The sequence below is a fragment of the Grammomys surdaster genome, unplaced genomic scaffold (assembly GCF_004785775.1).
Source record: "Grammomys surdaster isolate TR1022 unplaced genomic scaffold, NIH_TR_1.0 216, whole genome shotgun sequence".
Classification (NCBI taxonomy): Eukaryota; Metazoa; Chordata; class Mammalia; order Rodentia; family Muridae; genus Grammomys; species Grammomys surdaster.
The window spans coordinates 1961261-1977313 of record NW_021604661.1 but is presented as its reverse complement, the minus strand read 5'-3'; the positions used below and the strand labels follow the sequence as shown (position 1 = coordinate 1977313).

The 16053-nt window shown below is 41.1% G+C and overlaps 2 protein-coding genes across 3 annotated transcripts in view; both read right to left on the bottom strand.

Moving 5' to 3' along the window:
- LOC114625361 (protein FAM156A/FAM156B-like) overlaps positions 1-16053 on the bottom strand; it is a 68321-nt gene that overhangs the window by 7350 nt on the left and 44918 nt on the right. For both annotated transcript variants that reach the window (XM_028772628.1, XM_028772627.1), the window contains exon 2: positions 12475-12574. The gene's annotated coding sequence lies outside the window, so the exon portion shown is untranslated. The remainder of the gene's footprint in view (positions 1-12474; positions 12575-16053) is intronic.
- The window catches only part of Fam104b (family with sequence similarity 104 member B), a 28502-nt gene continuing 13321 nt past the window's right edge, over positions 873-16053 (bottom strand). Inside the window, exons 2-3 of the mRNA XM_028772672.1 lie at positions 12475-12574; positions 873-1892 (exon numbers count right to left, since the gene is read on the bottom strand). Of these exons, the coding sequence (XP_028628505.1) occupies positions 1656-1892; positions 12475-12574 (337 nt within the window). The 3' untranslated portion in view covers positions 873-1655. The remainder of the gene's footprint in view (positions 1893-12474; positions 12575-16053) is intronic.

Genomic DNA, 16053 nt, shown 5'->3' with positions numbered 1-16053 from the left:
GGAGAGGGAATATATCCCTCTTCAAGTGGGCAGAGGACCACTTTCTGGAGACAGATTTTCTTCCATGATATGGGTACTAGGGACAGTACTCAGGTTGTCAGGCTACTTTAGTGGACATGTTTACCCACCAAGACATCTCACCTTTGTGACTGTGATTTCTACACATGGTATAATACCTGCTGCATATCTACCCTGACTTGTACTCATGGACTGTGTTGAGTGTATGCAGGTTCCAACTGCAGACAGCTTCTCCTCTTTATTGTTTTGTTGTTCACTTTATTGCTACAAAGAAAATATGACCCAGGAATCTGTTCATTGTCCCCTGCCAAAAAGGCCCACATCTTCTCCTGAGGGCCTGATTTCTTTAACTTTGGTGTCACTGATAATTGCAAAACTTTGCAGAGCATGAAGTTCATTTGTAGAGACTATGCTTAGCAAACAGTTAGAGACCATTTTTTTTCTCAGTAAATCTGAAAACCAGCTGTAGGCCTCATAGCCACAGGGACCAAGGTATGATGCCTTCAGTTCTTTGATCATCAAGAAAATATGGGCATTACATAAGTCGGCCCACAGGCTGGTCAGGCTTCGCAACATGACTAAGGACCAGGAGAGATCCATCGCTAAGGGGCACTGCCTGTTTCTTCTAATGGTAACTCAGCTCACCCATCACAAGTCACATTAATTGTGCTGATACATTTGCCATCCTGGGTCTCTGCTACAGGCTAAGCAAGCAATGTTCTACTGTGGCCCACCCAGTCACACTTCTCTGTATGTATTTTGACGGCTCGAGATTCTCTCTTTCCCATGAATGATTTGTTAGACAATGGACAGTCACCCACCCAGCTTTCCAATACTGCTCAAGTCAGATATCATTTGCAATGGCTTAGATTTTCCCAACATTAGACATAATAGAAGGAGCTGTAAGAGACAACACAGAAGCAGTAAATATCCAAATTTGGTGCTTAAGCCACAGCATTGCTGTGTACTTCTCTGACTGAATTATAAGTGTTTGACACAAGTCTGAAAAGCACACACAGGAGCATTAAAGGAAGAAGGCTTCTCCCTTGGAATACAAAGAATGTAGCTACTAGACACAGGCTTCAAGTTCACAACCTATGTGGGCTGACATCTGCACCAGTATAAGTAGAGAAGGACTTCTGTAGACATTTCCCTTTCAAGTATCAGCCCATATTCATATCAGAATGAAAGCAAGCCACCCACATTTCCCCTCTTCCACAATGTCCATTACTGGTTTGCTATTGGCTCTCCATTGTTTGTTCTTTTACATTTCAAGGAAAAACACACAAACTTTATCAGGCCACTTAATTTTTTAAAATAAGGAAATCACATTTTAAATGACATTTAACATGGACACCCTAAATGAGCCACTTGGAAACAAACCTGAATTGGACATGAAATCCATTCAGTCTCAGGAGAAGTCCTCATGCTGCTATTTTAACATGAATAGGACATCAGACGTGACAGAAAACATATCATATTGTCATGAATGACCCTTTGAGATTGCAATGGTGGAGCAAAACAGCAAAAGAATACAACACCCATTGACCTCTTACTGAAAATACAGACAAAAGCCAAGACTGCTTTGCGTGAATGCCATTGATTTTTATAAACAAAAAAGGAAGATGCCTAGGCCATCATGTCGGAGAGTGTCCTCTCTGCTGGAGGCTGAAGAAATGAGCCTCCTTCAAGATGTTGTTAATTTGGGAGTAAGGATCTTGGTCTTGGCACACTTCATAGTCCTCCTCTTGGGAGAACCCAGGGATATTGGAGTCTAGTTCAGCAGTGCTCTGGTTTAAGCTGTTGTCTGGCACTCTCTCACGATTGGGGTTATTGATGTTGCTTTGGTTCCTTTCATTATCACTGCTTGTCGACTGGAAGAAAGACAGAAGGAGGATGGCTATTATGATACTGTCATCATTTCCTGTGCCCTTGAAGAATACTGGCATTCTACACATTCTACAAAAGACTTCACAGTCAATAATGTGCAATTGTTTGTGCAGTTAATTCCCTCCTGACAGCAGCCCTGTTGATGAAGCGGGGTTTAATACCACCCATTTGACAGAATAGGAAAGAGATCTCCAATGGTGAGTCCCTAGGAAGTGTCAGGGAGAAGGTTCAGAGGAGCTCTTGCTCCAAATCCCTGTACATAACTGCTGGCCCTCCTTGTACCATGCATTCCAATTACCTGCATCAGAGAGAGAAGTTCTCATCCTCCATGATCAAGCAGCAATCAATTCTTCAGAATGGGGTAGGGATTGAGCCCAAAGCAAGTAAAATAATGTAATTTTTTACTTAATGTAATGTAATTTTTTTAATGTAATTACAAGTGCCATTGTGGCAAATAAACTACAGGAAACACTCCATCCACATAAACGGACATCCATGCTTACCTACAAATAACAGGATCTTTCCCTATGTATCCATGAGAGCAGACAGATGTGCCCCTCCTACAGCAATTCAAGGGTCCTCTCACATCTTGAAATGTCTTTGATATTTTTAAATGAAAGGTATAATAAATGACACACAAGCATTTTTGATGACTAACACCCATTGGTCTACTATTTGAGGGCTTAGTATAGCATGTCTCTGTGTTTGTTATAAAATTGTCTTTCTTGAAATAACTTCACTTTCTCATATTGGCCATACTATGTGAGATCTCCAAAACAGAGTTATATTCTGGAATTTTGTTAACTATGGATGTAAGTCAGTGCTAGAATGCTTTCCTAGCATGCTTGGGACCTTGGGTTCCACATCTTTAGGTACAGGAAATCACCATCTTGTTAATACACGCACCAACGTCTTTCTCTAATCTTAGGACTATCAAAGGAGGAGGATGTGATCACAAGGAGCCTTACCTAATTAAAACACTGAACAATATTGGTCTTTACTGCTTCTGAGGCCATTGTGTCCAACGTAGCTTTAATAAGGACTGAAACCAAGACACGTCACCATTCTGAGGCCATGTAAAGCTCTTCAGCTCAGTACATCACTCACAAGTATCAAATAACAGTATTCAGGCAACTATACTCATGCATTCAAAGACTGTCTATTAGAGACACTGAACCCAAACAATCTATGTATGAGTATCTGGAAAATGGGTATCAATGGATTTGAGGGCTACCTACATGTGTTAAAGGAATAGCAAAGGAAACTGGAGAAATATCTCTTATAAGTCCTACAGGAAAAATGTAGCATTTTATTTATTTACTTACATATTTTTACATGTTGAACTATTACCGTATACTTATAAATACTCAAAGACCATATAAAGACATCACATTAGATAAAAACACCTCATATACATTCTGAGATTCTTTATGTAGATTTCCTGTTTTTTTTTTTCTGGACTATATTCTGGATGACATGGTGAGGGAAGGAATCATCACCAGCGACAACATATTTGGTTTGCACTCTGTGTTGTGAAGATGATTTTATTATATGAAGAGAGGATACAGTCAGTAAGGGGCTGAGGACATAGGAACAATGTTAGAGAGTTCTGCTAGCACACAGGAAGTATTGGGTTCAAACCCAGTCCAGCACACCAGGAACTGAGCAGCACTCTTCTAAAGTGTTATGAAGGATCAGGATGTCAAGAGCATGTACTTCTTTGGCAAGAAAGCCAGTTAAACCTGATACACTTTAGACTCTGCCTGTGAGATCTTACAGGAAACCTTACAGCTCAGAAAGGAATTCTTCAGAATCACTGTGAAGAAAAGAGTGGATGACCAGTCCCCAAGTTCTGGTTGAAACATAACATTTGTAAGTATGTGGTATACAGATATCACCATTACAGCAATGTTCATTGATTGTTTTTACAACTTCAGCATCTTAAATAGGGACGATTACAAGTCACAAAATGTTTTTTATGATGGAAGTTACTTGCTGGGTATGTAAGCACATACCTGTGATCTCAGAACCTGGCAGGCTGAGATAGGAGGATATGGAGGCCAGTCTGGCTTATATACTGAGTTCCAGGCCAGCTCCTGATATGTATCAAGAATCTGCCAATACACAGAGACAGACAGGCAGACAGGCTACAACAGCTGGACAGGCAGGCAGACACACAGACAAGAAGAAAAAAGTAAGAGACAGACAAAGAAAGACAGAAAGCAAGAGTAAATTGAACATCTAGAATTAAATATGGTCTCCAGGGCCAGTTCTGCTAACAAGGCTGATATGATTGTGGTTTTGCTGATACAGAATGAGCTCCCTAATTTCTCATGGGATGTCTGTATCACTAAAGTAGTTTGAAAACTTTAAAGTGTAGTTTGTCAAGGTCAATAGTGATAATTGACTGGAAAAATATGTTTGTGTTGCCTTACATGCTTTGTATTTTTGTGAAGACACCTTGATGGAGTGAGCATATAGAAGATCTTATCCAAGGCCTATAGAACCAGAGGGTGAGTAGACACCAAGACCACCACAGTGGTCATGTGGCAGCAGAAAGGCAGGAATGGCACATAAGCAGTACTCAGTACCTCCTAAGAGTTTAGAACTTGAGGCACAACCATGAGGCAATGATAGTGAGCTAAATGGGAACAGTACGGCAAGGGACTTTGAGACCTCAAAGCTTACCATTGGTGATACACGTGCCCCCAAAAGGCCAAACACCTCCTAATCCTTCTTAAATGGATTTATAAACCGAGGATCAAGCATTTGAATAAATGAGCCTATAGAGGGGATCCTTATGCAAACCTTCAGAGGGGAACCACCCTTTAATTTTGCTAAAACCTTCACTTTCCATGTCATGTACAGCAAGTGATTTATAGACAAGGAAAGATTCCCTTTATAATTCACTTAACCAACAATGCTGCCCCACTGCCAATGAAAATCTATGTTGAGACTCAGTTCCTCCTAGCCTCAACACAAGGATTGAAGAAATGAACTCTGTGGCTGGAAATGAGACCTTGGGAAGAGTCCTCGGTGCTCTTGAAAGTAGCAAGGCAATCTACAACACTCCCATACAGCAAGTCTTTCTAGACCCACAATCACTACTAATCTAATCAACAGTCCTCCCAGTCATAAAGCCTGGACTCTAACATTCTTCCTAACAGAATGAAAACTCTTGAATTAATGAAATGCTCAAGTATAGGAACAACTGGTATTTGTTTATTGTTTGATTGATAGGTGCGTATTTTCAGTGTCTACACTGCTCTTCATAACATGAACATTTACACTTTCCTACACCTGAGTTTCAGAAAGACAAGTTCTTTCCCAGAATATAAACACCTGAAATGCTACCAGGCTGAACAAATAATCTCCATGGACACAACTGTTTCTTAGCATATCCTGAGAGCTCTTAGAAACATCTCTTCAGAATGTCTGCTCAAGTACAAAGGTCACACCTTAAAAAGGAAAATTAGAAAAGGAAAACTACAATTTATTGGCCATGTCAATGTGATACAGGCCTTGAGTCTTAGTACTGGGAGGCAGAGGCAGGGAGATGTCCGAGTTCTGGGAAAGCCAGGGATATCCAGTCTTAAAACACAAACACAAACAAAAAGATGGATTGCTTTTCTGTGTTGCTGAGTTTATGCTGTGTACACCTTGTAAGGAGGGCCTCTGCAGGAAGTGCTGGGTGCTGGCTGTTCTCAGACTGAAGTTACAGGTGGATGTGACCCACTCAATAGAGATGTGCGGTGCTCTGAAACAGAAGCTAGTGTTCCCAACTCCAGAGCCATCCTTCCCACCACACAAAGCCCACTCTGGACACTCTGCACTTTCAATACAGATTAGCACTTGCTTTGGTCAAGTCCTTTAAGGTCCACACACACTAAAAAATAAAGAGCACATCTATGAAGATGCTGTGGAAGAAGTCTCACTATTCAAAATATCCAAGTGTGCTATACAATCAATGATGGTGTAAGCTCTATCTATATGCAAAGGCAAGGCTGTATTTGTTTGAGGGTCTTTATAAAATTTGCATGTTTACTTCAGGGCCAAAGAAGCTGTGAGGACAGCATAAACTGTTATAGTTTTATTTGAGGATGGGACATACAATCACCTGGAGGGCTTTTTCTCAGCTTGCCTCACATCTTACTTACCTGGGCTGCACTAGTGGGAGAATGCTGGCTAGGCACATGTCCTGCCAATGTATAGTCAATCCAAACAGATGCTTATGTGTTTACTAACCAAGCAGGAATTTCATCACATTTCCAGTGTCCACCCTAGCTGGAACTGACCAGAAATCTTTCTCCTAGAGGACTAGCTTTCATGCGGATCATCCTCCATGAAGACAAGCTTCAAAATAAGGGAAGCAACCAAGAGTCCTACTCAGCTATGATGCCTGTGAGCCACCACAATGATCAGCATGGCACACTAACCCTAAGGGGGCACTAGTGGCACACCCACACCTTGGTGGTAACCCTATAGCTCTTTACTCAGCTTTCTTTCAGGCCTTCTCAAAGGATGGAAAACATGCCTAGTGCAAGCAACCTAGCCTACTTCTCAGGGATACATATATCAAAGAAATTTTGGACAGAATCACTATCCCAAATGGGATATCAAATGTTTCCTTATACCCACAGAGCACAACAGTCCTCAAGTCACATAAAGGAAATATCTCTTCACAACAGAAAACTAAAGAAAACTACACCTCATCAAAGGGGAGACATGTGGAGGACAGCTTCAACTGATACATCAAACAATTGTTAGAACCAGAGGGTCATAGACTGTCTTCTGAGACAGTGTCTCCTAGGAATGTCAAAAGCTACATCCATAGAGTCTCACAACTTTGCTTAAACATGAACTGAAGAGAACCAGAGTAGACATGCCAGAGTGAGCAGAGAATTCCCAGGTGACCTCAATGCTACAAAAGAACTACAGGCAACTAAGGAGAGCTGATAGGGGAAGAAGAGAGCACAACTACACCAAAGCTCAGTCCTGAAAACATGCATACAAGAAACCAAGAAACACTAAACAGACTGGACACCTTGCTTTTCTGAGTGTGGGGTGTGTGTGTGTGTGTGTGTGTGTGTGTGTGTGTGTGTAAGATTGACTAATGACAAGGAGGACATGAGTTAGATAGTGAGCCAGAAGTAGGTGTATATGAAAATATTTAGATGGAGACAAGGGAAGGGTAAGGTGATGTCATTATACTATAATATCATAAATTAAATACTGAAAAGAAAACAGTCCCCTGCACCACACATTGCAGGATGGGAGAAATACTAACAGGAAAAGTGTGCCTATTAGGGAGAACAAGAGCTGGAGAAGTTTGAGGAATATTTTGACAGCCAGACAGATGCTACTAGGATGAGGAAGGTCTGTGTCCCTTGGAAAATTCTTGAGCCATGGAGGTGCAAGCGAAGACATGACAAGGACAATTGGAGTCCTTTCCTGTTGTAATGACAACTCTTTAGGAATGTGGTATTTATGTGAGCTGAACACACACAGATATCCTATTGCCAGGCTGTAATGGATAAATAGTAGAGGAGGACAAGGAGCACTGAGGCAACTCACACAGTTGCAAACTATTCAGGAACAGGCCGTGCAGGTCTTGATTCTGTTGGCAGAAACATAGGGGAAGATCCAGTGATGCCCAGAGAAGTGGAGGAGGAAAGAGTTGCTGAGAGCACTGTACAGATATGCAAGTACATCCCACCTCTGCAGGCAGCGCTTGGCAATTTAAATATCTCTGTGCTTCAGATTGGCAGCCAACCCAGACTGAGTTCTCTCCCTTGTAAGCTATAGCAGAGCAAGGTGGCAGATGCCAAAAGTAAGGTGGGGAAAGCAGCCTTTGGAAAGAAGCTGCCAAAGGCTTAAGTGGCAGGAAGGAATGCAGACAGCAGCTTAGAATCACAGGACAGAAGAAATTCAGCAACTGAAGAAGCCTCATGGCCAAGCAGGATTCACAGTAGATGGAAACAGAGCCTCACTTGACTAATGACACAAATTCAGGGAAAATGGAACCTGTAAGGAAGAACATTATCAAGGAAGGCCACGACAGGAACGGATTGGTAATTCATGTATATTGATGACACAGAACTGTAAATGCTTCCTAACTTATGAAGCAAGTTAATTCAAGGTAATCCTACCTTCAGTTCTGTCTTTCCACCCAATTTAAATCTGGTATATGGCAGAGATATTCATTTATATGAACTCCAACAGTGTAATGAAATTCACACTTATATGACTGCACCCCCAGAATGACATGTTGTTGTTTACTAACTGAAACTGACAAGCCCTAGAAAGCCCACTGGAGTCTTTAGATTGTGAACTTCCAGAGGGTCCTCACATTCAGACTGACTGCCTCATCTTCCCTGAGCCCACCAAAACACTGCAAAATCTCTTGAGCCAGAGGACAGCCAAGGAAGCAGACTGTTGTGTTACTACCACTTTGAAAATGACCAAGGGATGAAGGAAATTCTGTGCATAGTCAGGGGCTTCAGCTAAGCTTTCTAAAGACCAGAACATGAAATTGGACCAGACCTTGAGCTCTGAGTAGTTTTCAATGGAAAATTAGTTACACCACACCTCTAGTACACACGTGGACCTATTTATCTTCAGGCAGCAACTCAGACTCTAAAGTGAACTTGAGTAAGAGACTGCTTGCCACACTTTAGCACGCTCCATGAGAACTTTTAACATGTCTACATTGCTATTTGTCCATCTTTTGCAGTCTCCATGCCTCCATACACAAAAGTTCAAAGACTGTATCTTCTAAGAAGGTCATTTCAGAGGGACTCCCTTTGCATACGGTTTCATAATACAACTAGAGACATGGCTTTGGCTCAGAGTCATAGGCTCAGAGCCTTCGAATGTCTCCCTCCAGAAGATCTGTCTTCCAGATCATATGAAGCAATCTAGATCAACAGAAATGGTTCCATACTCATTTCATTTCTGTTTCTGTGAGTAAAACATCCTAACTAATAACAAATCTTGGGAGAAAGTCTTCATTGACTACAGCTCCAGGTTTTCATCTCTTATTGAAGAAAACTCAAGGAAGAACACTGAAAGCATCTCACCTACACCCAAGGGCAGAAACAGAATAAGCACAGCAATCCTTGCTTGCTCGCTTGCTTGTTTCCATAGACTTGCTTTTCCTTTTCTCTTATGCATACTGACTTTCTTGCACAGGGCGTGGCACCACCAGCAATGAGTTGGATCACTCTACATGCACTCACAATCAAAATAACCCCCTCAGCCACACCCTAACCTGATTTAAATAATTTCTCAGTAAGACTATTGGAAAGTCAATAAATTGAACTGAGAAGAACTGTGCTGAGTAAGGTCACTCTAAGAATAAATACCATATGATTTATCTCAAATATGAAACCTCACATCAAATGATTCCTGTGATTATCTTGAAGTCCTAGTGGAAGCCAAGAAAGTAGCGTCCATTTGGTGGGGAAGCTTGTGTGGTAAGTTGGGAAACTGCAGAGCATGGTAGAATAAATGTAGAGAGAAGAAATCCTGGTGTCATAAAGGACAGATAAGTAGTTTGTGGAGTGATGGGGAAAGTGGCCATGGGTAAGGATTAACCAAAATTAGGTGTGCAGAAAGAAGACGTATGGAAACCCATGACCTTCTACCCCAAGGAAAGAATATAGTATGAGGAGGTAGGGGAACACAGGTGGGGAGAAACAATGTGAGTGGAATTCTGGGAGTTCTAAGTTGAAGTGGGGTTGGTTGGTGGTGGCACCAGGCTTCAATCTCAGCACTTGGGAGGCAGAGGCATCCTGGTCTACAGAGAGAGTTCCAGGACAGCCAGTGATACACGGAAAAACCCTGTCTGGAAAAAAACCAAACAAAGAAAAATGCTTAAGCAGGAATGAAAAAAGGAGGTTGGATTAGGCCATGTTTAGCAAGACAAACAAAGAATGAAGCTTTTTGAAAATGTACTAATAGGGAAATTAGGTCATTCATGCTATTTTTAAGAAGACATATAAAGAGGTATACTGCACATGAGTGGACAAAGTTATACCTGGAAGCCACAAGTCAATAAAAAAAAGTGTCAGCAAGCACCAGAAACAATTTAGCTTCCTATGGTCAGGCAAGCCCAGAGGTGCCCATAAGGATACTGGGTATTGCCTCTGGTCTGGACCCTGTAGTTGAGACACTACACAGTTTTGTTAGTGGGCATATGGAAATCAATCTTAAAAACTCACCATGAAACTCTCCCAGCTAGCTAATGTTCATAGTACCCAGAAGGTGTTATGATGGCTGTCATGAGAGAAAATGCCATGTCTTGCCCATGAATGGACTCTGTCTGGTATAATACTGGCCTGGCAGGCATGAGGAGTCTACTGGTGTAATACTGGCAATTCTGTTCCTGGAGCTAACCAACTGCTCTCCTGATTGGATCTTGAGGACTATGGCACATGAGTAAGTGTATTTCTGGTACTGTAAACATGGTCAAACCCTACTGCTATTGACCTTATAGTTCCTGCATGGTACTGTGGGGTACTTAGTGCCATTCTGCTAAGTTATCCTTTTGTTAAAAACGTCTTGTAAATATTTATGTTCACATCCATAGATATGCACTACTCTCCACATTAGAGAAGCTTCTAGTTACAAGAAGTAGTGGTCAGTGCAGAAATACATACCTTTCCAAAGCTCTGACACTAAACAACTGTGAGTGCTTAGCCACAGATGGAATATCTCCATCTGCTTGCCCCTGCTGCCAGGGAACACTGTTGTCTAAGAGGTAGAAAGGATGTCAGAGCCAGATTACAGGCAGGAACACTGTGAATTGTTGTAAGTTGCTGCGCATGTGAACTCACAGTTGTTGTAGTAGTCTGCATAAGACTTGAACAAATAAAGGCAGATAAATGTCGAGGAAGGGGATTTGTGGTTGAACCCCTAGCTGAGGCACCATTGGCAGTTGATGTTTGCTGGAAAAGCATCACTTCTCTGTGTGTAGATGGCCTCTGGTCAGTTACCTGTGACCCCATGGTTGACCCCACAGTTCTGTGCACTTGAGTAGCACTAAGTGGTCATGGTGGCTTAAGTAGGAACATATACATATGATAAAAAGGAGGACATGAAGGCTAGAATGGCATGTGTTGGGAGGCATCCAATGTAGAATGCAGGGAGAGATGGCTGGTGATGATATGATCAAAACATATGGTATCTATGCATGAAATTTCAAAAAACACAACATCATATCAAAAAGAGATTCTTCTCTCAGGCTGTTTGATATTCTGTCAGGATGATGATTAAACTACCCAGCAAAGGCCACAAACTGCCAACACCAGAAAGAACGAAAAGAATTTACCAAACATTCCATCAGACACCTGAACTTACCTTGTCAACTAACAAATAGTTATTAATCCAACCTTTGGGGAAATCGAACTTACACAGAAGTTGCAGAGAAGTCAGACTTAAGTATATGTGAGGCCCCTAGTTTGCCTTATTGCTGTTTCTCCCTTGGAACTTGAGCATGTGGACATCAATTTGTTCCTATGTGACACAGAGTGGAGTAGAGGTCTGGCATCTGTACTAGTGTAATCTACACACCTGCCTTACACTCTCCATGATCTGTTTTACTCAGTCATCGTGGGGAATTCCTGGGAAGCCATTGTTCTTTATCAGCAGTACAGACAGGCACAGAAGCTTCCTGCCATCAGGGTTGGACCACCATATCTCCTATCTTTGGTCCGGGAAGCACATTTACATGTAAAGGTCTAAAGCTGCTGACCTTGGAAATAAAGGCCAGTATTTATACTTGGGTAACTGTATGCAACAGCAAATTCTATTGCTCAAGAGTACTAATTCATTGACTAAAGTAGACCTGGGACCCAGACTCTAGGTACATTTTATCCAAAACCTACCTGTGTTCATTTCCTAGAGGCAGGGATGGTACATTTTGATAAACCTTTTTTTTTTCTCTTTCTCAAGAAATGTAAAAGTAATCCATACTTACTCATTGCCTGATGAGATTTGTCCAGAAAGACTTTACAATGCTGTCTCCCTAGTATTCTGTTCTTCCATTGAAATCCTACCATTAAAACTACCCAATACTAGCTATTAGCTCTAAGATTTCTGGAGTTGAAATGCCAGCTCTTCAGCGAAAATATCACTAAAGCTTTCTGAAATGCCTTCACACATCTCCAGGTTTGCTTTCAGTTTTTCCAGGGAGGACCAAGAGGAACATTGTAGCTAGCTACTACTATGGGGCTCTGTTCTTCAAGTTTATTTCTGTTCTAACCATATCAGCTGGGGTGTGATTTTTTCCTCCCCATTTATGCGGTGGTGAAATGTTTGGAACCTAGTTCCTCCTTGCTGTGCTTAGGAAAGACTCCTAGTTGACTATTTCTCTGTTCTATTGCACAGTCAAACCATGCTTGAGACAACACTTAAAGCCCTGCTCTGGCTCATAGCCACTGCAGCCCATTAGAAGACTTTAATGAGGGCACCTGGGATAACTCTCTTGCCATTGTGGGGATGGAAATGTTTACCGAATTGTGAACAGTGAGTCAGAAGGATCAGCTATATGACCATAGTTCCTACCTCTACAGCGCGAGGATCCTGTAAGGCCTGGTCCTTCTTAGTCCTCTTGGAATGAGGGAGATGAAGGTTGTCCTCCCCATTGTCATCTGGTCGTCTTTTCCTGAAAATAGTTTTCAAAGGTAGAAGGACATCTGTCATTCAGTAATTGATCTTGGATGCTTAACTTGTAGCCCTCTGCCAATACCTAAATCTGGGGATCTTGTCTAGGAAAGAACCATTCAGTGCTGCTCTGATGGACTTCCATTATGTAGCAGGTGGCACTAGGCAGTGGAGGAAACATGTCAAACAGAACTCTATGTGTACCCAAAGGCCAAGTTCAATTTCCCCAAATCAGCATTTTAATTTCAACCACTGTTTCAAACTAGAAACAAAGAATTTTAGGGTCAAATGTTAAAACTGTACCTGACCAGGCCCATTATCTTATTATTCATCCACTCCAGTTTATAAGTGACTAAGCCCTGCCATAGGGCAACTCTCAAGAGACATGTAACTTCTACAGTCTACTTGCTCTTATGTCCCTTTAGCCAGTGGCTGGGAACACTGAACAAATAAATATTCTTTCTGTGTACTGTCATGTCATTCCTGTTGCTATAACAATTATTATGTCACTAAACTGCCAGCATCATACCATGACTGATTACTTCCTTGAAACCATGTCTAAAAAGTGTCTTAATGAAACCAGATATAGTGATTCATGCTTGTATTACCAGCACCAGGGAAGATAAGGCCTGAAGATCTACCTGTATTTCCACTGTTTCCTAGGCTAAATTATAAGTTCTAAGCCAGCTGGACTCTTCTATAGTCAGGTCCTTTTTCAGACAAAAAAAAAAAAAACAAACAGTAACCACACTATTCTTCACCAATTTTGTTGTGGCATTTGCCACTATAATTCATATCTTTCTATTTTCTTTTATTCACAATGATCTCCCTCTACAGTCCAATTTGTCATCAAGCTCACTATCGTGGCTTGGCTGGTCTTGAATTTGCTGTAATTCTCCTGCTTCACCTTCAAGAGTAACAGTCTACTCACCTGAGCCTAAAAGTTGTGCAGAAATCCTATAATTGATTAGAGAAACATTCTTTTTCACTGCTTAATTAGAAACTATCTTATGTGTTTGGTATTCCTTAAGACTGTAAATTTACTGATGTCTATTCTTTTTTTTTTTTGGGGGGGTTTTCGAGACAGGGTTTCTCTGTGTAGCCCTGGCTGTCCTGGAACTCACTCTGTAGACCAGGCTGGCCTCGAACTCAGAAATCCACCTGCCTCTGCCTCCCGAGTGCTGGGATTAAAGGCGTGCGCCACCACCGCCCGGCCTGATGTCTATTCTTTAGTTAGTCTTCAACCTTATGCTCATCCTTAAGAAACTCAATGTGTGGCTGGGCGGTGGTGGCGCATGCCTTTAATCCCAGCACTTGGGAGGCAGAGGCAGGCAGATTTCTGAGTTCGAGGCCAGCCTGGTCTACAGAGTGAGTTCCAGGACAGCCAGGGCTACACAGAGAAACCCTGTCTCGAAAAACCGAAAAAAAAAAAAAAAAGAAACTAAATGTGCTATCAGACTTTTTGACTATCTTCTCCATTGCCTCTTCCCTCTTTCTATAATCATTATCTAATTGAAAACTGAGAACTGCATGGGAGGTTTAAGCACATCCCTCCCTGGATCTCTTTTCCATGTCAAATACTAACCTTTTATAATGAATAAGAATGATAAGAGTGGCTAGAAGGGAAGTTCTCTTGAATAATGACTCACTCTCCTCTTCTACAGGATGGGAAAAAATCAGTTCACAGCTGAAAGCTTATTAAACAGTTTCTTTATGGCATAGAAGTTGATGATATAGTTAATGTTGTATTATCTATATAGAGTGTTACTTCAAAAGAAATTTCTCAGAAGCAAATACAAGATTTTTTTTAGGTATTTCACAAATGCCAAAACAACATCAAAACCTAGTAGCTAGCTTTGGGCAATACAGAATATTTCAAAAAAGACTAGCTTCCCTTCACACAATTTCCTGTCAAATAATTGTGTTCTTAATTAAAATAGTATTTTAGTGCTTTGGCTTCTAACTTCACATATACTATATTTTTCTGAGCCCTCCTATCTTACCACATAATCCAAATCACTATTTAAACTGACTCCAGATCTTGAATATGTTATCAGTTAACCTTGAGATACTTTCCAAAATCTTAGCTGCTATGAACTGACCATGATCCAGGACAGTGTCTGTGTAGAAAGACAGCAAATACACTGAGAGCCAATCAAAACAACACATGAAGCAACAATAATAGGTCTACCATACTACACAAATAAATTCCATGCTGTATAGCATTTACTTAAACCTCATGTAATGAAGGAAGGCACTTTCAACCTGGAAAGATCTGGGCTCTGTTGATTACCAGCCAGCTACATGTTTTTTCCTTAAGTGAACTAACCAGGCTGAAGCTAGTAGTATTGATTTTTCAGGACAAAATAGTAAATATTGTAAAATAGTAAATAAAAAAATTATATAGAAAAACTGTTACAACATAATGCTATGAGAACACTGATTACACACATATAAGGAAAATACTGAATATGCAAACGTCTTAGTTCACAACACTTACTAAGCACAAACTACAATAAAGATGTTCCTTTGGGTACTGGGTTAAGATAAGCATATATCTCAGCTCCTGCCCTCACAAGACTGCATGCATGATGATGGCTGGTTTTGGATCATGAGTTACTGTGTTTTGATCTCCTGTTTACTGAAGCTTTCAACACTTTACATTTTAGTTTTTAAACAAAAATATGTATAGTGTAAAAAAAGTTATTTTTCAAAAATGTAAAAACTGAGCTCTAAAGCAGTATTTTAAATATACGTCACGAATGAAAATATCTAAGTTAATTTTTGCAGTATATTATCAAAGTTTAATCTCTCAGCAGTAGGACTATGGATAAGATTAGCTTTCAGTATTGTATAGTATAAGCCTCCCAAGTTTTCTAGAGTGAGAACAAACAGTAGCTACAAAGGATGAATATGTTAAGAAAAAGGCCTATAAACCCCAGGACACCAATGGGTCCAAGAAACCAAAAAGATCTTTCAGAGAAGCAGAAATGACAAGTTGCTAAGGTATCTAGGCATCCCCATGGGAGAGTTGTGTCTCTAAATGATGACTTTTTGCCAAGACCCTTCCAGAAGGGAGGACCCCACCCCAACACACACACACACACACACACACACACACACACACACACACACCCCAGAACCTGCATAGTTCTGACACCAGAAGAAAGGGCTTCTCTAGTAAAAGGTTCTACATGGCTCTTTCTAAAGTGAAGGGTGGGGCGAACAGCAGAGAAGCTGCCATGTGTCTCCAATCTTGATGGAAAATCCAATTTTCCAGCTACTTTTCTCTGGAAAATTCAAGAGACTTGGCTAAGGAACCCAAGTAGTATGAAAGGGAAAAGTACAGATGAATTGGTACTAGTAAGGCCTCCAGTGTAGAAGCCTTTCTTAGTTCCACTTTCAGAACCATGGCAACAGCAACAGAAAGTATACGTGCCACATGAAGCCTAAATGGAAGTGGAAAGATAGGAGAGGAAT